Source organism: Spea bombifrons, chromosome 3 (genome assembly GCF_027358695.1).
Source record: "Spea bombifrons isolate aSpeBom1 chromosome 3, aSpeBom1.2.pri, whole genome shotgun sequence".
Classification (NCBI taxonomy): Eukaryota; Metazoa; Chordata; class Amphibia; order Anura; family Pelobatidae; genus Spea; species Spea bombifrons.
This window is the reverse complement of record NC_071089.1, coordinates 57,074,522-57,099,511: the sequence shown is the minus strand read 5'-3', so window position 1 is coordinate 57,099,511 and position 24,990 is coordinate 57,074,522. Positions and strand designations below refer to the sequence as shown.

General features: G+C 37.0%; 1 protein-coding gene across 1 annotated transcript in view; it reads right to left on the bottom strand.

Annotated features, from left to right (window-relative positions):
* MAN1A1 (mannosidase alpha class 1A member 1) overlaps positions 1-24,990 on the bottom strand; it is a 118,137-nt gene that overhangs the window by 43,740 nt on the left and 49,407 nt on the right. Inside the window, exons 3-5 of the mRNA XM_053461322.1 lie at positions 23,449-23,564; positions 17,374-17,454; positions 954-1,048 (exon numbers count right to left, since the gene is read on the bottom strand). Of these exons, the coding sequence (XP_053317297.1) occupies positions 954-1,048; positions 17,374-17,454; positions 23,449-23,564 (292 nt within the window). The remainder of the gene's footprint in view (positions 1-953; positions 1,049-17,373; positions 17,455-23,448; positions 23,565-24,990) is intronic.

The following is a 24,990-nucleotide window of genomic DNA, read 5'->3' as shown; positions in this document are numbered from 1 at the left end:
ACAGTGCTGTTATACAAAAATGCATATAAAAAGAGACAGACTAAAATAGTACAAAACAGTATAAAATAAACGGGATAAAACAGAGTATCATACCATACTTCCTTGGAGCCTTGATGTTGTCTCTGTGATGGTAAAAACAGGCTCTCTCTCCATTACCAATTGCCCACCTTTTTATCCCCCCCCCAAGACCGCCCTTTTCCTGTTACCTGAGCAAGGGGATGGGAGTAGGGGGTTCAGAACTATGACCTTCTGAAGGCGGGGTTATATCTTCTCAACTTTGGTCTGGGATCACAAAATATGTAATATGACGCCGGCCGAGCTTGGCATAATTATGACACCAGGATCATCATAATTCTCTGGTCCTAGTGATCATTTTCATACCAAACTCCACACCTGTATCAGTTGGCACAAGGGAACGTTCGCATAACACTTGTTATGGTCATGCCTGCATGGCGTGTTTGGTCTCCCTGAAACCAGCACATCACAGGCATAAGGATGCAGTGTAGGATGGGCCCCAAAAGTTATGTGCTCATCATATTTTGGACATTTTGGCTCCAAAAGGAAAGGTGTGAACAAAGGTTACTGGACTTAGCATCAGTCAAATCCCTTAACCCATTCAGTGTCAAGCTCCAGTTACTCTTGCCGTGGCATGACAGTGGTCAATCTTGTTGATAATCAATCAAGCGCATTTGATTGGCAGCACGCACCTGTCTGCTACTAAGCATGTTAATTCCTATGGAACCACTAAGGGTATACTTAGTTTTTCACGCGTGGCTTCTCCATTTTGGCTTTATTTTTATTGAATAATCATGACACAGTATAATATGTCATGTGTTGTTGTACTTACCTAATTTTTAGATGTGTAAGTTATGTCCTGATATGCAAAGGTATATAATACATATATACATACATACACATATTTGGTTGTGTATGTATATTTATCAATAGCTTACCTCTTCATGTTTAACAGTGCCCAAGGAATACCAGTAGGAGTGTTGAAAGCAGGAAGCAACTTTTCTCCCAGTTCCACTGCCTTTCTTCTAAAGATCTATAAAGAATTAAAATACAAAATAGGGAACATTACTTCATGTTCAATAAGGACAGTGTGGGCCCAGTGTTTACTAAGACAGCCTTGGTATACTATATATGAAGTATAATATAAAAAGCTTGAAGTGTATGTGTTTGTATTCTCTGAAATAAGTTATTTTCCATAACAACCTAAAGAAAACCCATAAAACTAGTCTTGTGTAACTAGGGTTAAATTGAACTAGGAAGATAACCACACTGAACAATGTTGCATACACACACAGAGATATACTCCTCAACTATTTTTAGTAGTAAGTTGAAAACTTACCAAAAGCAAACCAAAAAAATGCATTATTTGCTATATAATGCACAACAACATAAATGTGTGCAATAATCAGGATGAGACAGGTTACCTCTCAATCTAAAAGTAAAAGTGTTCACAGATACTTAACATGTCAAATGACAGGAATCTTAGAAACACATGTTTGGTTTGCAGATATACCCCCCCCAGATCCATTTCACATGTAGCTGTTAAACATATTGCATTTTGTGAATGGCCAATTCGTTTTACATATCCAAATTATGAAGCCAAGCATAATAAAGCTACAGCTAATCCGAGAGTGATGAATAATATTGGCTGCCATATTCTACAGAGTACAAATAATAAGTACAGTCACTTCCATTATTGTGATTGATAATATATGCATAATTCAGTACTAGCTAGTGAACCCTCCAGATTAATGCTTGATTAACATGCCCTGCTCGGGAATGGGTAGAAGCTATTTCAATGACACTTATACAGAAATATGTGACATTTAAACCAAGATAATAAGGAATACACGTTATATGTGAAGCTCAAAGTAAGATGTTGAAAAGAATCAATACACCTACCTCATAAGCATTCGTTAGTAAAATAAATGTCAGATAATTTAATTGGGAAACAGTTTGTAAGTAACAAACATGCATCATTAGTAGAGACTAATTTATTATCCGTGCTTCCCTTGGCCAGCTTCTCAAGCTGTCTTATTTGCGGCTGCTGTCCTTTCTGTTCCTAGACCTCTATTAAGGAGGCACAGCGCCTGGTACTGTGGGTTATGGTTGCATGGGTTCATAGTGAGAATGAACAAACTGGTGTTTGTCTACGCATCCCTCCCCCCATCAACAAGTGACAGAATGGCATCAATAGAAGTTAATGCATTTGCTGTCATACCACAGGGAGATTGTAGGGAACCTTGGAGGCTCCCTGTATTCATTCTTAGCTGGATAGTGGGAATCCAGGTTCTTCTTTGAGCTCTTCCTCTTTACGGGGATGTGATATGAGACCACAGCACTTTTATCTCACTGGGTGTTTACGAGCAGAGGAAAATTAGCTATATAATCTCAGTGGGCTTTATTCACTAAATAGACCTTTGTACGGGAGCTCTAGCTTAACTTCTCGGCTTAGTTAGCCATTAAGGGCCAATCCTTGCAAATTTCTCTTTAGGAAGGGCTGCCCTTCCATAAGCTATTGCTAAGTGGCTTTCACGAAATCTGCCCACGTTAATTCTATATTATGTATGGCCAGCTCTGTCATTCCTGCATGAGAAGGTCGTTGATGTTGATTATTGATTGATTTATATAGCACCATAATTCAGATATAATTTCATACACTCAAACTAAAGAAACAAATTTCTTCCTAGGCCATAGTTTCATATAAGAACGAGTCATAATCAGATCATTCAAACATGTAAAACAATAGTGCCTACATTATTTCTAACTAATGATTAAGTGTCAAAATAATGCTAGTCTTACAGGGATTTTCCATTAAGCTCACTGATGGGACCAGACACTACACTAAACAAGATGCATTGCTTTCTTTGTAGCATTCAAACCAGTTCCCCTGTAGGCCCACAAGGAATCCTGCTGTCTGAGCAGAAAAATGAACAAGGACAGCCAATTTCTCTTTCATAAGTATTTATTAAGAACAAGTGTTTGCTACATGTCAAATCTGAAACAAAAGGACAGTTAATAAGCTTGTTTTCCCACATCATAGTTACCATTCACCAACCGATAAATGGAAAATGTAATGAAATTTATATTATAATAAGAGGTTTAATCTGACACGTATAATATTTTACCAAGTACCATACATCTCTCTATTTGATTACTGTATTACAGGGTGGAAACTATCCATTTGCTAGCGGTTCTGATAAAGATAAAATAGTTGTAAGAAGTGCAAAACTTTAATGAGTACAAGCATATTTTCAGTAGTCTGTATATGCTCCCTCAGATTCCCTCACAGCCCTTAGTCTTTTGGGATAGGACCAACAATTTCTCAAACAAGTTGGTGTCAAATTCCATGGATTTCAATATTTGCAAGTGTCCAAGAAAAGTTTCTTGTTGCTATCTTTCTTGAAGCATGAGAGACTTGACTGCATCTTTTGGAATTTATCTAAAACATTCAGCCATATTTAATCTTAAGTATAAATTGTCTGAACTCATTATTCACACCATTTTTTATTCTGAGAAAATGAACTTTTAATCATGAAAAAAAGTCACCTTGTCATGAAGAAAACACACTTCATTTGGATCATGCATGTTTTTAGGGTTTCTCAGAAATAGAAAAGCCTTAGTTTCCAGGATCATCTCTCATCCCATTATTCCCCTTGCTCCTTAATGACCCAACATTATGCTGCCGATAGAGTCTGGGGTTTTTTTCGGCATCGCTCATCACATTCAATACACAGAAGTCTACAGTTGTAGAGCATTTAATGGAATTGACGAATGCCGTATCATTTATCATCATGGCTGTCAGCCTCCTGCAAATGGTTATTTTCCACCCTGTAAGTATAATGTAATATACATGCTCAATTTAGCCCTTTGCAGGAGTCCAGACAACAAGGGATGCGTATTACATAAAAGCATGGCTGCCAGCAAAGCCCTCTCTCCATTGTCGTTCCTTCAGTCCCAGTACATTGACCGAGTCTGAGCACATTAGTCTGTGCAACCAAAACGCTTTCTTTCCAAAGTGTAATGATTTTCAGACACAGTTGGGATCATGGGCTGGTCAGGCACATCAGAGAATCTCTCCTAAGCGCTGACTGAGCTTGAGGCTCTCATGTGGGCACCTGAAATGATGTAGTGTATTAAATGTGCTTAACCATAGCACAAATTATACAGAACTAAACTAATGTTGTTTAGGTTTTACAATAAAGTAAGATAACTTTAATTCTAACTTCCTGAAACACTTCTTAACACACATTCCTGCTCTTAGCTTGCACTCTAACTAGTCAAGTAGAACATGTAATAATGATAGTTGCTGCATATATAACATCTGGGCAGCAATAGATTTTTCTTAATTGATCTTTGGTCTCATTTTTCACTCTATTAAGAGAAAAGCGGCTTGGAGATACAAATGGATCCACTTGATAAACATGGGAGGTGATATCAGATTGCAAATTACTTCAAGAAGACATAGAAATGAAGGTCAAAAGAGAATCTGTGAAAAGTAGAAAATCGCATACAGAGGGAAAATTGTATACTCCCCCCTATAACAGCAAAAACTATAGAAAACACTTCTTCAAAGACATGTTACAGACCATTTGTTTTAATTCAAATCGCTGATTGTCACAAAGCTGGAAAAACAAGATACATATGATATACCCATCTGTCCCCCAAACCTGTTATTTTAAATGCATCAATAAATCATGGCTTGCAATTAGTTTTATAAAGCACTTCACATATCCTAAACATACACATACTAATAAAAATCTACTGTATATACACGATATGGGACACCTGACCAATACACCCACAGGGACATTAATGACATTGCACTCTAACTACATAGACATTACTATGTAGTTGGTTCCCCTTTGTAGTTATAACAGCTTCCACTCGTCTGGAAAGGCTTTCCACAAGATTTTGGAGTGTTTCTGTGGGGATGTTTGGCCAGAATCCATAGAGCCCTGATCCCAACCCATGGAACACCTTTGGGATAAACTGACAGAGATTGCCTCACCACACAAATGCTGTTTCCAGAAGGTTTCATAGCTGCAAAGGGGGAATCAACTACATATTAATGCCTGTATATGTAAATATATTTGCAATGTCATGAAAGTCCCTGTTGGTGTATAGGTCAGGTGTCCCATATAGTAGATATATATTAGTATGTATATGTTTAGGATATGTGAAAAATTTATAAAATCAATCGCAAGCCATAGATCCTTCTTTATGATTTATTGATAAAATTACAGGTTTGGGTGACAGATGGGTATATCATATGTATCTTGTTTTTCCAGTTTTGTGACAATCAGCGATTGAATTAAAACATGGCTTTGAACAACGGTCTTCCATAGTTTTGCTGTTATCTGTATACATTTTCCCCCTTGAGTGCAATTTTCTACTTTTCACCTTCATTTGTATGTCTTCTTCAAGTCAAGTTCTTCCACACGAAATTCATCCAACCGTGTCTTTCTGGACACTGGAGCACTGACATCCTGGAATAGAAAAGGGCCTTCCTCAAACTGTTTCCATTACATGATCTGACGCTTGCTACTGTACTTAGTGATGTGAGGCTTACATGGCCATGGAAACCCATTCCATGAAGCTCCCGCCGCACTGTTTTTGTGCGGATATTAATGCCAGTGGAAATTTGGAACTCTTCAGCTATGAATTCAGCAGAGCATTGGTGAATTTTATACACCATGCATCTCAGCACTGCTGACCCTGCTCTGTGACTTTATGCGGTCTTCCACTTTGTGGCTGAGTTGCTGCCGTTCCTAATTGCCTCGCCTTTCCAACAATACCACTTACACTTGACTGTGGAATGTCTAGCATGGCCATTGCAAAGGAGGCATCCTAGCACACTTAAAATGTATAAAGCTCTTCAGAACAAATGTTAGTAAATGCAGATGGCATGGCTAGGTGCTTGATTTTATACACCTGTGGCAATGGGTCCGATTGAAACCCCTATATTCAATAATGAAGGTGTGTCCCAATATTTTTGTCCATATAGTGTATACAGTATATCTATCTAATCATATATATATGTTTGACTGAACACATCTCCCTGGACGTGATATACTCAACTCCAGTCATCTTCTAGTGCTCGCTTTGTTTTAAGAGGCCAATCACTGTCAGTAAACGTCGGCGCACAGAGAAGGAGGGCAGCTGCTACAGCTTCTAGGTCAGGTGAGTATCCTACAAGAACGCATACTAAAGAGCTCACCGACTTCTTTAATATGCATTATTCTTTAATAGGAGTGTCAGGGACGTTAAAACTATGCCTTTACTGTTGTCTTGATTTTTTTTTTTGTTGGCTAACCCATCTTAACAAAAAATTGACACAAGACAGAAACAGGGCTAGATTGCACAATACACATGCACAAACAGTACACTGAAAAGGTCAAGCGTATTCATACGGTTTTCCTAAAGACAGCTGCCTTCTCAATAAACAATCCCAGGATTGGCTAGTAATCACAAGTATCCTTTATCAGACCCTCTGCTAAGCTCCAAGCATCTGGTTCCCAATTTTTCCATTATTATTGAGCACGGAACAAAAGAAAAACCAGAAAAAAAACCTATAGCGGCAAGCAATCTCTATATTAATGTGAGGCATAAAGAAAAATAAAAGGTGCTGCTACTGGCATAAACACTCCTATGAAATGTGACACTTGCAGCAGGCTTCATGACTTAACAGATAGTGGGACGTAAGGCAGTAATTACTTGCTCATTGCATAAAATGCTGCTCCCTGCCAGCCTCATAAATATAATTATCTTTTAATTCTAATGCCGTTCAGTGACTTTGTATCGTGACATGCACAGCAGACAGCTCCTAAACCACTGTGGAAGGCACATTAAGTCACACATTAAGCAGTGATTGCAAACCCTAGACGCTGCTATCGCTTGCACTATTGCCGTTATGTGCAGAAAGGGACTTGTGGGAAAGCAAGGTTGGTTGTTTTATTTGTCACCTGTGAAGCAATGTAACAAAATGTGTCTTGTCAATTAAGATGTCGGCAGTTTTTATTATTGCATTTCGTGGATGTGTTAATTTCACACAGGGACTACAAACAATGGTACGCCTGCCGATGTAGCATTTAACATCAATTGTCACACCTATTTCTTGCTTTAACACTTCTCCCAACATTTCAAGCGGCAAAAGTGAGCTTTGTTTTGTTTTGCCGAGTTATGGCCTACGTATAGAAGTAATTAAGAAAAAATAAATAAATGTAGGAAATGTAGGTTTGTTTTATAAATCCATTTTCTGCTTTCTTTATACACGGTATTATAACTTTAAGGATGCAGAACATGGACATAATTGAAAAAAGAGGCGTTTAGGTCCCATCAGAGCTGAAACATTAGGATATATTGTGACGTCTGAATGTGTGTGTGTGTGTGTATATATATATATATATATATATATATATATATATATATATATATATATATATATATATATATATATATATATTGTGACAAACCCTATAGCATGAGGGCCATACATATCACTTTTAGGGGTCCTGAGCACAGTCCTCTAGGGCAATCAGAGTCAGGAACAGCAGCTTTGAACAAAACAGCACTTTATTCTTAATTGCTGAAACCCCAAAAACCAAATCATAAAAATAAAACCTAGCTCCCAATTGGAGCCCTCTCTAACTTAACTATGCTGGTCTAGACTGACCAGCCTAATCACTCACTACCTCAACCTCCCAACCAGACCCAGCTACACCAGGCTCTGGAAAACCTCCCCCAGACAGCACACAAAAGGTCCAGGCAGGTATTGCCTCACTTGGCTCAGGGATGGTCTTCTTCAGGGCCTCTCCTTGCCCTGGGAGCACAGGGAAACCTCCTCTTCCCCCAACAGTCTCCCTGAGTATCAGGCTCCAGGGGTTTTTAATGTCCAGCACCTGTGCCTGATGCCCGCCTCATAGAAATCCCGGATCGGATCCTGCAGACTTCTTGCCTCCTGGAAAACCCGGCATGGAATTTCCACAGCATGGGGAAACGGAGCATTGGCCCACCCTGCTCTCCAATTGCTCCACCCAAGGGACCCATATGTATAATTTGCATAGCAGCTGTACCCAGATGCCATGCCAATCAACTCCCTGGGGTTCACAGTCTCACAATATTATATATACATATATATATATATATATATATATATATATATATATATACACATATACATAAAGGATGCGGAGATGAGAACGTGGCATCAAAAGGCCACAGCAAAGTGCAGTGCTCCTGATTTTCCTCTGCGATCCCTTCCTTCTTACCTCAAAAGGCAAGCAGGACGACTGGATCTTCTTGGTTCTGCCACCTGAGTAGGAGAACGGGAAGTCGGCTCCACTGTGGTATAGCCAATGTGAGCAAATCTCCGTCAAAAATGTGTTACACATGTGCAAGCCCCCCAGAAAACCCAATGGGAAATACAATAAATAAAAAAGGTGGCCTGTATAGACTAAAAGGTTGCCTGTATAGACTAAAATGTCACGACAGTGAGGAAAAAAGCGAAAGGGGGCCTGCCGTGCAAGCAGGAACAGCCCCCGGTGAGTGCCTGGTATACCCTTTATCAAAACCCCACCCTGTGAAGATACAGCCAAACAGCACTGTTCATTTAGTAAAGAAACCTAATAGCAGACAACTGAGCCCCACCAACAATTGTAATGACATTGTACATCTAATGGAGTAGCTATAAAGATTAACTATAGCAGCACAAAATCCTGCACTCAAACACCAAGAGGAATCCACTGCAAGCTCAGTTCAGTACACTTACAAATCCGGCTTTAGACCATTATTGTATTCTGTGATGTTTAGCGAATGTCATTTTCTAAGAAATGTGTAACCCTAAAGAAAATTCCACTCTTAGCATTTGCATTAAAAGAGTTTGTACTCGTACGTCCCGGAATGAACGCTTAACAGAAAAAAAAAATCATATAGCTGAAAAAAAATATAAATAAATATCAATCTTATTGTGTGTAAGAATGCAGCTGTCAAGAATGCAAGTAAAACTTCCCATGGTGCAGTGCGCAGAATATTCTGTAAGGACCTATCTACTTGTCTTTAGCTAATGGAAAGTCTATAGACAAATCTACGGATAATGTTAATCCTTAGCTTATGTCTTAGTTGTCTAAATCCCGTTTACAAAATATAACAATATTCCAAGTAAGTATCTACTTAATAGAAGTAAAACATTTTCCATGCATGTAACCTTCAAAACGTTTAAGAACAACCTTTAGCATTAGGGCTGAGTAGGCTTGAAATGGCCAAGATTAAAAACTTTTCCTTTTGCGCTATAAGCAGAGACTTGAAGGTTCTACTCTGAAGGAAATGTGTTGTGGTCCTCTTCTAACTTAGACCCTAGCAAGCTTCTGCAAAATTGTTGTGTTTAAGGGACTAAAGATAGGGGGGCAAAATATAGTTATAGAGATGCTAATACATGTATCTGCGTAACATACTAGAGATAAACAAAGGGCATTGTCTAGCTAGAAGAGTTACTATAACGTATCACTGTATTTGCAAACATCTGCAGATGAGAAAAGACACGTAACAATAAATCAACTTGGTCTTCACCTTAGAGAATGAACTTATTAGAAAAAGTAGGACAACAAAGTGAAATAAATATTGATTACTGGGTGATTTTTTTTTTTTTTTTTGCTGAACCAGAAAGAGTTAATGTACTTAAAAGTATTTTATAATATAGGAGAGACAGATAGAGAAAGAACAAAAAACACATTTCCCCAAAGGGAGGACAGAAGCCACTAGGTGCCAACACAAATATGTCTAAAAGGGCTTTATCAAAATGTGTTGGAAAAAATTTGGTTTTTGGTAATTTCATTCTTTTAATTTTTTTTTTTTTTTTAATACTTATAAGACAACATTTACCGTAAAACCTCTCTAAGACAAAGAATATATTTTATTACTTACATGAATATTGCTAACTATTTTAAGTGTGGTACAAAGTAAACATTCTTCTCTGAACCTAATGCCTTTTTAGTAATATATGAATATATTGGCTCAGATTTTCGTACCAGTTCATGAGAAATATGTGATTGAACTGGAAAGACTACAAAGAAAAGCAACAAAGGTAGAAAAAAAAAACTATTCAAACTGTGCCAAGTGTCTAGCTAGACTTCTTTCTATTTGCAAGAGGTGATCTCATCATGCTGTACAAATATATTCAAAGTTCTTATCTGCCTATTCCTGGAGAAATATTTATCTAACTGACAGGGTAGATCCATTAGAATTAGAGGTTCCAGCCCAAATACGTAAGACAAGGCAGTGCAATGCGCAACCTGGGGAAATTGTGTTTGCTTTTTAAAAGTAAACTGAAGTTATTTTTTGTCAAGGAAGCCCAAGTTAATCCAGACAATTTGCCAGTCATTGGGTGAAAGGTGCCCCCCCCCCCCAATGTACCAAGAATGGCTGAGGCGCAGACAGACAGCATGAGTTTGTGTCTCCGTCTGATCAGCTATGGAAAAAACTGCACCTCACATAAGCCGAAGCCTTTCTTAGAGCCATTAATGGCTCTAAGAAATATGGAAAATTGTCAGGAGATATCCTGTTAGCTTTAGATCAATGCCGGATTTCTTTTTAAAAACTCTACTAAGTGTGTTAAGTCTGGCATTGCTGCTTTCGCGTGGGGGGGCTTTTACATTGTAAAAGGCAATGGTGGTTATGAGTACATACACTTCTACAAGAATGTAGTTTGTGATATTTCTGTTTTATTAATACCTGTACAAACCTGGTAGAACATTAGGAACCACCGTAAAGTTTCTGGAGTGGTTTATATGCTAGTAAAAAGAGTTGGGAATGCCTAATGAGTAGTTTAATCGCAGACAAAATATGGCCGCTCTCCAAAACTTGTAGAAGAAATAAAATGCAACGTATCATTATTAATGGCCTATGACGAAAAATGTTTGCCTCGTAACTAGATAATCTGTGTTCCAATATTTTTAGAAAGTGATGAGACTTTCACATACAATAAGCAATCCCTTATGTTTGAATACCCCATATCAGTACATGTACAAAACATCATCCTTGTAATTCAACTCATGAAACTTCTAGACTGCTGATGTACGAAGCAAAGTGCAGTTAGTGCACGTCCCTGCGCGACTGCAGAAGCTCCTTTTCTAGCTGTGCTCATTCGTTGCGGCACTCGCATTTTGATTTAAATGGAAATGTAAGAGACAGTGAAGCCCCTGGCTCACAATATCATTCTACTGTCACTTGCAATCCATCTCATTTAGATTAAGGAAGCTGCTACCCTAGCCGACCATGCTTTTGAATTCACTCTGGCAATCAACAATTGTCAAGGTTTGACTGGCTTGTACAAGCTAGACCAAAAATACTTTTATTATACATGCATATGCCTGAAATAGACAATTTGATTATGCAAATGCTCGACAATTCAGACAATGATATAGTCAAACATTTTTGCCTTGATCTTCATCAAACTGTTATTTAATGTAACAGAAACACACCAATCAGTTGATTCACTCTTTATAGACACACGACAGTGCCAATATGATTCTCCTGCTTACGAGCAAAGGGGGGCTTTGTGATTTCATCAAACTCCCCATTGCACCAACGTGGACTTTTATCGCATTCTAAATGCATAGACATTAATATATAGCTGGTCTCCCCTGTGCAGCAATGACAGCTCTCCACAAGATTTTGGAGTGTTTCTGTGGGAATCTTTTCCCATTCACCCAGTAGAGCATTGTCCGAAGTGCCTTGACGGGTACATAGCAAGACATTTTAATGTCTATGTATTACATGTGTTATTTTAATTTAAGGCTTGTTTTTTTTTTTTAGTTATTGTAGCGCAGACTTCTCATATGCCACATCTCATCTACTTCCACCAAGGGCAAAGCCAGCGTAATTTAACTGATCCTTATGTAAAATTTCATTTAGAGCAGAAAGGTTTAGCACATGAGCGCCTGTATCATCTCTGTAAAGCTATTACAAATATCTTGAGGTCAGGCAGCAACTTGTGATGTGACGTGGTATCAGATGGCAGCTTTCACATACAGAATAACAAAATAGAAGTAATTTTATATTAAAAAATATATAAAAAAAATTCACAAAATTAGGATTGGGTGACACTTCCCCCATTTATACAGACTGAGGACTAGAAAATGTTTAGACTTAATGTTGCTGTACTTGCTAGTTATTTTTTTTCTTAATTTATTAAGTGTCAATAAATTACACAGCGTTGTACAGTTTATATGGGGCAGTTAACACATGCATAGCAAATTTACGTTAGTACATGCATAACCCTGCACATAGGCTTACCAAGTGTATGAAAGGCGTTGTAAGGGTAGCTGTTGCAAAGCAGCTTTTCTCAAGAGGTAGTATGGTATTAATATTAAGTAATAGAATTAAGTAATATAAGTGTAGATGCAATGAAAGGTCATCCAACTGCAGACATATCAGGCTCTAAGGCTGCTATTCTCTTCATAATATCAAGTTAATTGATTGTTCCAATTGCTAGATATATCCTAAAATACGTGCAGGGTAATGTCCCTTAAAGACGATGCTGGACAGCCCCATAACAAAATAACTTTGGGCCTATGTGTCTAATCTGTAGATTTAACTGTACCTTATAACTAATGCTTGTGCCCACTTCTTGGGGAGTTAGCTCTCAATTTAGTGATTCCTAATATTTTTTTCTATTTCAGGGAAGGGTTCTATAATAACAAATTTGTAAAATAAGAATAGTTAAGGAGATGAGGAATGAGATCGTGAAGAGGCTTTGGCGTATGCCGATTTTTATCTTATGCAATACGTACCATGGTATCTGATAATATTTGAATGAATTTCCAGTTAACACTTGGAAAAAAAAAAACCCTTTTGACTAAAGAAAATAACTTATTTCTAGCACTTCCAATGATTCTTCACTGCCACTCTAGTAAATTCTGGTAAGCCGCCAATTTACTTTGCACTATGTCTCGTGTTATGTTACACAGGGATCTGAACTTGCTTGCACACGTAAGTTATTTTCAGTCAGCTTACACTTGGTGTATGAAGGGATATCTTCAAGTGCCTTATTACCAAACATGGTTTTCAAAGTATCAGGAGGACCTGCCACTCCATAGGTGGGCGTCTATTTCCAGATGCTGGACCAGGATAGTTCCTGATTCAAGTTAAAATGCAAACAAATGTTCCTGGATCTCTTAGCTAGCAGGGTTCCTGTACGTGATATAGGTTGGTAACCTACCAATGTGCTGATGAAACGCTGGTAAAAAACTGAAGGAAAAGGAAAGTCGCACATTGGCAGACCAAAAAAGGGGTGACTATTGATGTATATGGGGATCATCCCCATGTAGTGAGGAACCTCCCTTAATGTTCATCATCCCACTCGCAGGCCAAGACACACCTGGTGCAAAAAGTTAACATCCCTCGGTCCTTCTCATATACAGAGGCATATGATGCTTTAGCTGAGCACCGCAGGGCATGGTGGGATTCTGAACTGTTATCAAGAGAAGGCAGGTCCTTGTCCGTAAAACTTTGCAGTTATAAAACCAGGGGAACGGCCTCCATTTGTAAATTTACAGTGGCAACATACTAGACCATAACAAGTAACTGCTTTATTTCTTACTGAGCCAGAGAGAACTTTATTTCAAATCTACAAAAGGGAAAGTAGAAGGGTTAAGGGGCTCGATGTACACTTGCGTATCAGGTGCAATGTCGAATGCGAACAGGGACATGTTCGATTTTCAAAGCTGAGGAACTAGTCTCAGGCCTACCAGATTGGGAATGGATGTCTTAAAGGGACAGACCATTCATATTCAATCTAGGAGTTATGGTAAAAGTATACGGACATTAAGCGGACGGACCAGGATTTCTAAATGCGTTTAACAAAGTTAAATGAGTGCCGTCTCCCACGAGAAAAACAGTTTGGCTTATTTGTCCAATTTAAAACGGAAAAGAATATTCTTGTGTGACTTGCATATAAAGCTCTGACCTAGCATTATTAAGACTGCTATTCATTCCACTTAAGTAATACAAAATCGAATATGTACAATCTTTATTTCCTGTGCTCTCCACTTCAAAACGTAATATCAAATTAAATTAGGCACCCATTATAAAAGCAACTATGTAACTAAACTGCCACTTTGAATTAGACACATAAATGAAGGAAGAAGCATTGAAGCATATAGTGATCTCTAAACTAAGCAAAATGAAGAATTCTTTCTGGAAGGCATGCTATGAATTTAAAGAGGTTTAAACAATACTCCAAACAATCCAGTCCAAAAAATTGCTATATCCCAAAGTATTTTAGTGCCACCCACAAATGACTTATTGCCACCTAAAATCTTCTTAAAAAATATGTAGCCAACCAATGCGAAACATCCAAGACTTATCCTGAGACTCGGGTATATCTACAGTCCACAAAGCTTGTAATCTGACTACCTGGATACAGACAGATCAGTGGTATTCAGAAATATTGATGGTTCAAGATTAAAAGGGACAGCCCTTCTAAAGTGTAATGAATCTTACAGTACATTCTTCAGAAACCAAATATGAAAAATATACTTACCAGATGTAGAAACTGTAGCCCTGCAGTCACCATCCTCTCCCTCTGATTCTTGCCACTAATTGGCTGCTTGAAGGAGCCAATCAGTGGCAGGAAAATGCTCCTGTTTCAATAACTGGGATCGATTTATACTCATGCACATGGGGGTCTTAGACCCTTGCCTGCAGCACTAGGCCTGACAGGAGGAGACTATAGCATGTGCGAACACACACAAACAGGAAGGGGCAACTACATATGAGGGTTTTGCAGAACGTCCCATGCAAGGGGCACCATGAAAATTTAAAGGAATCTGGTAGCCATCATTTCCATTATAGAATGCATACTGTCCCTTTAAAAACTATTTGAACTGTGATTTCATACATATGATAATGTAAAAATTACATGTGTTAACTTTTTAAAGAAGAAGACAAGGAGTTTACTTTCTTGGGTTATGTACTCACTTTTCTACTAGATCTGCCAATTCTACCTTATATGGTCGAATATAGTGAATGAAGGTAAGAGTTCTTACAGATTTAAATAACCTATAAATATTATATTTACTCACAAAGTCCATTGCACGCCATTCCAAGTTTCCCAAGCCTGGTGCTAGTAACCAGCAGTTTCCATATAAAGCACTTTCAAAAGATGGTCAGCACTCCAGGTCTTTAAATTAACAATTTCTCTTTATTCAAACAAAGTCGACGTTTCAGTCATTACCGACTTTCCTCAGGACATCAATATATATTATATATATATATTGCTCCATATTGGTGCAGCTATTTTAAGGTTAAAAAAAGTAAAGTAAATAAGGGGGGTGGGATCTAGTATCTCCAAAATAGTTATACTTACTACAAAAATACACAAAATGTAGCTTAACAAATGAATGTATTTTGCTAAAAGTGGTGGAAGTGACAGTTCCCCTTTAAGTATTTGGAGACCTAGTAAGAAACATTATATGTTACTTACTGGAAGTTTCTTTGCATTTTTCCCAAAGTCGGTATACAGCCAAGTGTAGAGTAGTGTCTGGAGCATTATGCCAAGATGGGCTATCAATTCTAAAATGACTGGTGGTCACAGAGGCCCCTCTGGGATGCATTTGTAAAATTAACCATATTCTGTTACTAAGATAATTAAGTTTTACTGCTGGCATTTACATCTGTCAGATCTAAACCAACAATGGATGTTTATGCCATCCTAAAAGCTGTTCTTACTTTTGTAATCGACCTATTTGGTGAGAGCTGACATTGGTTCATGCAATGCCTGTCATGCTGGATGACAAACTATTTCCCACAAGCTTCCTCCTGTCTGTCAGCCATGACAAAAAAATGACAAGGGGGAACAATTTCCACAAGTGCTACAAATTTCGCAGAAACTTAAACGGGTCAAGATCAAAACATTAACCTGATTTTTTTTTGTAAAGCACCTAAGGGAATGTATTGAAACTAGATCTGTTTTGTTAGTAACTTGGCAATATATTTTTTTTAAATGTATTTTGTAAAATTATTATGCTGATCCACTTGTTCGGGAAAATAAACAATAAGAGTGAACATTATACACACACACACACACACACATACATACATACATACATATATATATATATATATATATATATATATATATATATATATATATATATATATATATATATATATATATATATATATATACACACACATACATACATATATATATTTATTTCACGTCTATCTCACTTACCCATATAATTGTCAATAATAAAAGCAAAAAAATGTTTCATATAAGTATATAGAAATATATATTTAGAAACATTTCCAGACTTACTATAATATGCTGTTTTTGTCATAAATGTATGTTGTAAAATATAATATAAAATTACAATAATACACCACTAAATGCACCCTAACTGATTGATGTTCTGGCTCGGTTTCTTCCTCCCCTTCACTGTGTATACTGAAAACATGAAGAGTACTTATGTAGCAGCGCAGCACGTGTGCTCCAGACCTCCCACTAATGTCAATAGGAGCGCTGCAGTACAAAGAACATATATTTAAGAACTCTTCCTGGAAACAGAAAAAGGAAATATATGTATAAAAACAAAATGAGCTGGCACTTAGAGGCCTAGGCAACAGTCAACCTCTTAAAAAGCTGGGAAGCACATTTCCCTTTGGCTGACCCCTATTGTGCCACTGCTCAATGGGTCAAAGGGCTGGTTACGAAAGAGATCTTTGATCTCTCCAACGGCTTTAATGGGCAATGAGTTCCTTAAAGTATCATTATATGACAACATATCCCATGGCTTTGCAGTGAGGGGGCATCTGGGGTGCTGTCCTGGGCCTCCAAAAAGAAAATAGTCTTTAATCAGCAAAGTGATTTTATTTGTTTGCATACAACTTTGTTCCTTTATTTCTCAAATATGCATGGAATAGACAAAGCTATCCTGAACCGAAGTCTTCCAGATCGAAGACTGATTTTTTTTCCCTCCCATGAATTAGAGAGAAGTTAAAGGATGTCACAGATAAGGTTTCTACGTGTTTAGAAGAGGTGCACAGGCAGAAGTAGAATAAGGTCACAGCATTACTAAAACATTAAACATATACCTTTATTTGAAATGTTAGACGGTCCCTAAAAACTCTATCCTCCTCTTAGACAAAAAGCAAGACCTAGGATGAGAATGTGAGTGTCCTTGAATGAAGACAGTGAAGTCTCCACCTGAGAGCCTCATCATCTTGCACATAAGGATCTCGCTCGCCTTTGGATGTAATGCATGTGCCATAATTCACCAACATTTCATTTTAATGTAATTATGAAGTTCATTATGTGGTTGTACTTGCCCATACAGATTACATATTTGGTGCACTTACCTCTTCCCCTGTGAGATAGTAAGCAGACAACAGGCCACCAACAAAACGGATATTGACCTCAAATACGGAGACTTCTGCATTCTGCAAAAAGACAAAGCAGTGGGTTTATGCACCGTAAATTATAGACAAGCAGTACTGAACTAGTAATAGAGAACTGAACAATGTTATTGAATAACATAATATAGAATATAATGTTCGTTATTAAAAGTCCCTCTACTCTTTTTCATAAAGTTCTGGCATCATAGTCTAACAGGTTAACATGCTGATAGCCATGGATGGGTCAAACACCATGGCTTCGCTAGTAAAACCCTAAGCTAGGAGATCCTCAGAAAAATATTTCTCATCCTGCAAAATGAAAATATTGAGACATAAGATAAGAGGGAAAAATGAAAATAAGGAGAAACAAATCGAAACATTTCAAAGTATACTTGAGCCGCTAACTACAAAGAATTGCCATATTCTTCACACATTTCAAGGCTTTTGAATTTTTAATTTGCAAAAAGACAAATGGGGATAATCCGAATGCAAAATTAATTGAAATTTATTGAAGATTAGTAAAGGAAGCACACAATGAAGCTTCAATAGAGTTGGTGCGTAACATGGATAGATACATCTTAACAAATGAAAAGATAATAACTGCACAGTTAACTATCAGTTAACAAATCTTAAAAGTTTAAGGCAGAAAATCTACGATCAGAAAGACTTGTTTTATACACTCTAATGACCAATATAAGGATTTTTAAAACTAGAATGCTTTTCAATTAAACTATTAGATTTTCAATCCAATTATCTTCATATTGTCTGTAGCTCTGTGGCAAAAAGTGGTCCAATGTTCAAGTTGAGTAATAATATTAGCATATGGAGATTAAACCGTCCATACCATCTTGTTATCCCCACAATATTTACCTGTAACTCTTGTAAGTTTAGAAGCCGTGTTGCTCGTTCAGTATTGCTCAGTTGCTTTACGAGCACAAAACAGTTTCCTACATTTATGACAATCGATAGCTTGGACTATAAAGTTCACAGAAGCAGTCCGTGACTTAAACATTATAAAAATATGTATAAAAACAGTATAAAAATATGCAGTATGTCCTATCTCTCAGTAATACCTATAAGGCCATGCTTTATTTGAAACCACAGAACACAGCTTAGTTTTCATGCATACATTATACAGGTTTGTTTTCAAGGTAAGGCTTGCGTTTTACAGGGAGGTTAGATGAAACGTCTAAACTTCAAAATAGTTTAAGCATGCTGTATATGACTCTTTCAGGGCTCCAAGTGCTTGCATCAGAGTCCAAGTGATTTCAGTGCCTTTGGCTAACTAATGTCCTAGTGCCACAGGTGCTAAAGCAATTCCTCTGGTACAACTTCAAAGCACAGCTCCATCCTGCTTGGCAAGGATGGCGTTTCTAACCTATACTAGAGAGACTCTAGCAGTGCCAGTGGCACGGGCGCCATGCTACACCCGAGGGGCTCATGGGGAGAAAAAAATACAAGCACTCTGTATTACAAATGCTTAAACTGATGGGTACTACCTAAATAACTACTTGTTTGAAGAGAAATTATGGAATGTTGCAAAACTTCATAGTTTTGTTACATTGTAATATCGCAGATTGACTAAATATCAAAGTGTGGCTTTTGCTCGCCTTTTTAAAATAGCTGTAGCTTTTCTTTGCATAGAGGGTAAACAAATGCACATTTCATCTCTAGCCATAAGATTTTGTCTGTTTTTTTCATAGAAGCAACGTGCAAATATCCGAGATCTAATTCAGCCTATTGCTCTATTTTGACATCTGAAGGTTAAATGAGGACTTAGTATACAACTCCTTAGAAAACTTTTAATTATAAGAGCTGGCCTACAGTAATGTTTTAATACAGCCTCGCGGTCTTTGTGTTCCTATGGGAGCCTTCGGGAAATGAAGAGGTTATTATTTTTTATTATTAAGTGCCAGCATATTCTGAAGCACTAATACAAAAGGGTACAATGAACAAAACGTGTGCTGTAGCATCAGAGGACTTTCCCGAAGACGTTACAATCATGCCTGATATAAGGTGTAAAACAATGACGGTCAGAGTTAGTTGGTTTGACCCAGAGTTTCAGGCTGTGTGCCCCAACCTTAGGGTGAAGTGGAAGATTATCAAAGGCATACAGCCTAGAACCGACTCATTTCTATTCTACGCTGCTGTGATCATACATTAAACTTCAAATTGGTGCTTTTGCTGCCAGTATGCCATGATTGATACCACTGCTTTAATGCAATTGCCTCAATGAAATGCATCTCTAAATAAGGAAAACTCAAGCTTTCCATGTGGACGGCTATTGGAGCCATTGGTTAACACGTTTGGAGAGTCAATACATAGAATCTTCACAACGGGCTATTAAAGTGTTAATATCTAAAGCGCCTTACGGTCCGCTCATCAAGAAAGTTGCCAGGTATGGGTATGGTGGACCAAAACAATACAGATGAGGTGATGAATTACTCAAGAAGTAATAGCTAGAAATTGGAGATCCTCAGATCCAATATTGTGGACAAAAGTAAGATCGCAAATCTTACACCAATGCTATATGGAGAAGCTGATCCTAACACAAGATAGAGGAACTACTAAAACTCAGGAAATATGGGAAAAGTGGATTAAAACTATCCTAGAGGGCAAATTAGACTGGAAATAGGCCTGATTAGACACTTCATACTTATCTCTTTGGATTTAGGCTAAGGAAATACTATGGCCGGAATAATAATAATAAAAAAAAATATATATATAAGCAAACTCTAAAACCCCAAAAGAGTCCAAACGTACATATTCAGTATATCCATATACAAAAATCTATGAAATAATGGAATCCACAATAAGTGTTGTGCCTGTACTTGTGAGTCTTTTTTATTGTATGATTTACATGTTGTATGTTTATTTATTGTACTGTGATTTTTTTTTGCGTTGTATTTCATATTAAAAACCAAATGAAAAAAAGAAAAAAAAAAAAATACTCAAGAAGAGAGAGGTTTCCTCTGATTTGTCAAAGTATGAAATAAAACTACCCAATACATTGTTAAGGTCTTTAGCACTGTATATCGAATGCAAGATTTATTCATCACGTTCAAAAATTTACCTTTTGTTGAGTATTTGGGCACAGCAACTGTTAAGTCACACATTTATATAGCAAGCAAAGTCATATTGTGCTCCTTACTAGTCAGGTTTATTGAAGGAACTTGGGACATCAGGAGGCAACCAATACCTGAGCCACATTCTTTTTTCCTAAAGTACTGTTGGAACAAAAGAATGATAGCAAAGGAAATTAATGGCTACTGGAAAAATAGAAAGGAGAAAAGGGGTAGGGGATATAACTGCTCGTTTAGGACGATAAATATTGATTAGTTTTTCCTTCATCTTTGTTAACAACACACATTACAGAATTTAAGTCTTCAACAGTTTTGTTTTAAGACACAACTGATGAATGTCCTAAAAGACTATGCACAAACACTTGGTGTTTTCAAACGCTTAAAATTTACTTGGAATTATTTTAACAAGTAACCAAGGAAACCCTTTCCCAACTCTTGGATTTTATGGTCTTACATTCAATTCTCGCTCCATGGAAGTTAAATTGCCTTTCTTTCACATGTTTTTTTATAAACCGTCTACTTTAAAAAAAAGAGGTTTGAATAATTGAATTAAATGAGCACAGCGGTTAGTTCATTGAGCTAAAATGTAATGAAATGTTTGATGAATAACTTTCTTTACACTTGAACTACATCAACTGCTTTTTAAGTGAATTTGACGATAGTGGCTTACAGGCATGAAGAGTGTTCAGTAAAAAAAAGATTGTTCTACATGTAAAAATGACAGCAAACTACATGAAACAAAATCTCTAGAGATTACCGTCTAACCTTTACAGGTAACACGTCTCCATGCAGTGCTACCTTATCTTTTTATATCTAAATTTGAGGTTTTCCTCCAAAGCACTTATAGTAAGATGATAAAAATCTGTGTCAACAATGTTGTCTCCACATGACAGTATAGGGGGGAAAAAATGTAAAAAAAAACTACATTACATATTACATTTCATTACATATATTATTTTGCTCTTATGTAGTATCTGCACGACCTCTGTCCAAAATGGAAAAGACATTATTGAGTATTAATTTAATCTTTGAACTGCCAAATTCAATTTTATGACAGCAAATAAATGAAATAATAATGTAGACGTTTAAAGAAAATACCACATGTGTATTCTATTGTCATCCTTTAACCCCTTAATGACAAAGCCCATACATGTATGGGCTCAAAATGCATTGTTTTCAATGGGTTTAGGGACCGCCCATTGTCCTTAAGGGGTTAATGAAGAAGAATCTGGGTTTCCTAGGCTAGAGCAGATCCCAGTTTATATATAAATCAGAAAAATGACATTTAGCAGATTACGAGGGTATATTTGTCTAAAAAAAGAAATGTTCAGACATTAGGTTTTATTCACTAAAAGGGATAATTTGTAGGAGTTATGGTTTCAGATTCTTGAAGTCCCTATACATTTTGGACCTCTAGTGAGCTTCTCCTGCAGGAAGAGCTTGGGTGGCCCTGTGTCACTGAATTAAGGATTGCGCAAGGCTAGCTCAGTGCTTCAAACTAGAGAAACCTCACACCTTTTATAATGAATAGTGAAGTGAGGGAATTGGAACCAAAACTCTAATGCCAACTCTCCCTTTAGTAAACCCTTTGTGCTATAGTGGGTAGTCTCCTGTGAGATGCTGTTCTAGATATTTATAGACTGTTTTAATTCTAACTGGATATCATCACACACAAAACAACTCGGTGTGTAGTCTAATACAAGGCAATGTGTCGGCTCACTGAAACCTGGTTTCACAGATTACGGTCACATATAATTTATAGAGCGTGCAATCAAAAAGTCATTATGTCACATGTTAAAGAATAATTTTACATTACAGGAGTGGTAGTACATAACAATCCATTTCATCTTTCAGATAAGATACATGAAAGAACCTACAGTTTTGCCAGCTGCAATAACATTTGATTACATTAGAAGTATTCCTGAAATTAAAATATACATAGAGCTTTAAGGCTGCGGACTGCTTTTATGCAGTGATTATTCAGAATCCTTTCACACCAGCAGAGATTATTTGGATGATTTACAACTCTGCTTGAAGGTACTATACAATGACAAAGAGCATTACAATCATTCAAATATTCATAAAGCAACAGAGGTACACCCAGGCACAATACTGAGCATTCTGAATAGACAATTAACTATGAGATGCTTGAGAAGGGTCACTATGCAAACACTGAGAGGTTTGCTACGCGGAGAAACTAATGCTAAAATATTTAAGATCTTCGCTTTACAAACGCCGCATGTCTCATCTCATCTGATGTTGTGCTGAGAATTCAGTGTCCTAGGATTAATTTCTCTTTATTGCCCAAGAGTTCTTCATGTGCAGAGATAGCAGTTCTTAAACGCTATCCAGTTCACGTGAGAATATGCAGATAGAATCTATTTGACATGCTCGTAATTAGTATTCCTGTACACTGCTGAGAAGTTACTGAAATGAACAAGTTACCTACAAATGATCTAAAAGGAACACTCTCAGAACGCTCATAATTCCATTAGTTCAAGTTGTGGGGCTATAGAAACATTTTAGTGACATGGACTTCAGTCTATGAGACAACCTTTTGTAACGAGGAACACTGGTAATAGCATGCTACCTATCGCTTAAAAAAAACTGAAGCTACATTACATTTAGAATAACCAACCAACATTTATTAAAAGAGCAGTTCCTTTTAACAAAAGCAAAGCAGAGTCGTAGAAAGACAACATTCCTACTAACAAAATTTGTACCCCTACCAATGCCTGGAGAAGCTTCCCAAATGAACTCAAGGTTATTAGCCTCATGCGCACACGAGTACTCTTCCCCCAACTGTTTACGATAGCATTAGAATTTTAGCTGTAAATTCTTAGCAAAAACTACTTTCCAACATATTCAATCCAATCGATACAGATTAGAGTAACATTAGTTTTAGTGTGTAAACATGTAAAGAGTACATTAAATTATACAGATAATAACAACTTACCACACTGAACTCTAGGTTTTTTTCCACCCACTCTTTGGCATCGTTGAATTCATCTTTCATTTCCATGATATAAAGTGTGTCAAGGGCATCTACTATTGTGGCTCCTTGTATATTGCCTGAAAGAAATTGTGGTAACACGTGAGCAATTAAATCATATATCCAATATAAAAAACACATCACTGTTTGAATAAGGAACTATATAAAGCCATTCCTATGCACCTTACAACTTCCCAATACAACACAATAATAGGAAAATAGCTCAATTGACCTATTAATGAACTTTTATACAATAAATAAAAACATATGCACTGCATTGCATCATAACAGGAGAACATAATAAACCTGATGATTTTAAAAGGGTTATTTTTAACAATTAACTCAAAATCTAAACAGACACATTAGGACTCAATATGATCATATAATCCAACGTTGGGAGCATCATTATTCTAAAGGATGTAAATTCAAAGAATGGTTTTGGGGACCTTACAAAGTTCTAGAGTCCGGTATTAAAAACATTCATTAAGTGAAAGGAATTCATCACTCAGTTTACATAAAATATCACTCAGATTTGCCGTTGTCTATGGTGAAACTGTACATCTTAGCCAAAAATGATAAAAGTTATATATAAATAAAAATTTAAAGCTATAAGAATTTAAAACTGCGGGACAGGTGAGAAGCAAGCAGAAGCATGAAAGAACTGGGAATGTTTTCTTCATTATAATACAATACTTCACTTTAACACATTTCAGTGAAAAGACAGCATTCTTTGGGTTTTAGGTTTTTTTTTCTTACCAGTAGTTACAAACAATATTAGCTTGGGACAATTCACTTCAAAGTGTGGCTTTACCACTATGCAGGACTGTGCAAAGTCTCCTTTTGGCACTGAACACAATTCAGAGTGCTCACTTATCTACTGCCACAAACAATAAACATGTGCCTAGCTCCAGCTACTGCCTGTCCCGTCCTTCTCTAGAAAAACTCTTAAAAACTGTGCCATCTAGTGATTGTAGTCCGTATACGAACATGCTAGGCATCATCTATATCCAAAGAATGCCACCTGGTCTCTGTAAAAAATCTTAATTATAGGCAGTGTTGCAGGCACATTTTATTAAAAAAAACCCTGTGTCTCTTCTCTTCCTTCTGTGATGCATTTTTTTTTACAAATGTTAGGCAAAGTTTGTAACTATTTATGTAGACCTCTAGGGAGGTACTACATACTTGAGCATTATTAGTGATCATTATGTATGCATGTTATTACTATCTATCTGAGAGGGTTATGTATCCTTTGTGTGTCAGAGGAAACGTCAATATAAAAACCCAGTCAAGCGAGGTTAGATCTAAGGCAAGCACAAATGAAGGTATGAAATGGAATTGGTTGAAGAAAAGTCAAATGCAATTATCCAAGACATGTACTTATTACAGTATAAATAGTATAAATTACTTCTACTCCACTACAGCTGGTTCTACTACCAAAAAAATGCAACTGTATAAAAATAACCATGGTTTAGTCACTGGAGTAAAAGAACAGACAGATCAAAAGCA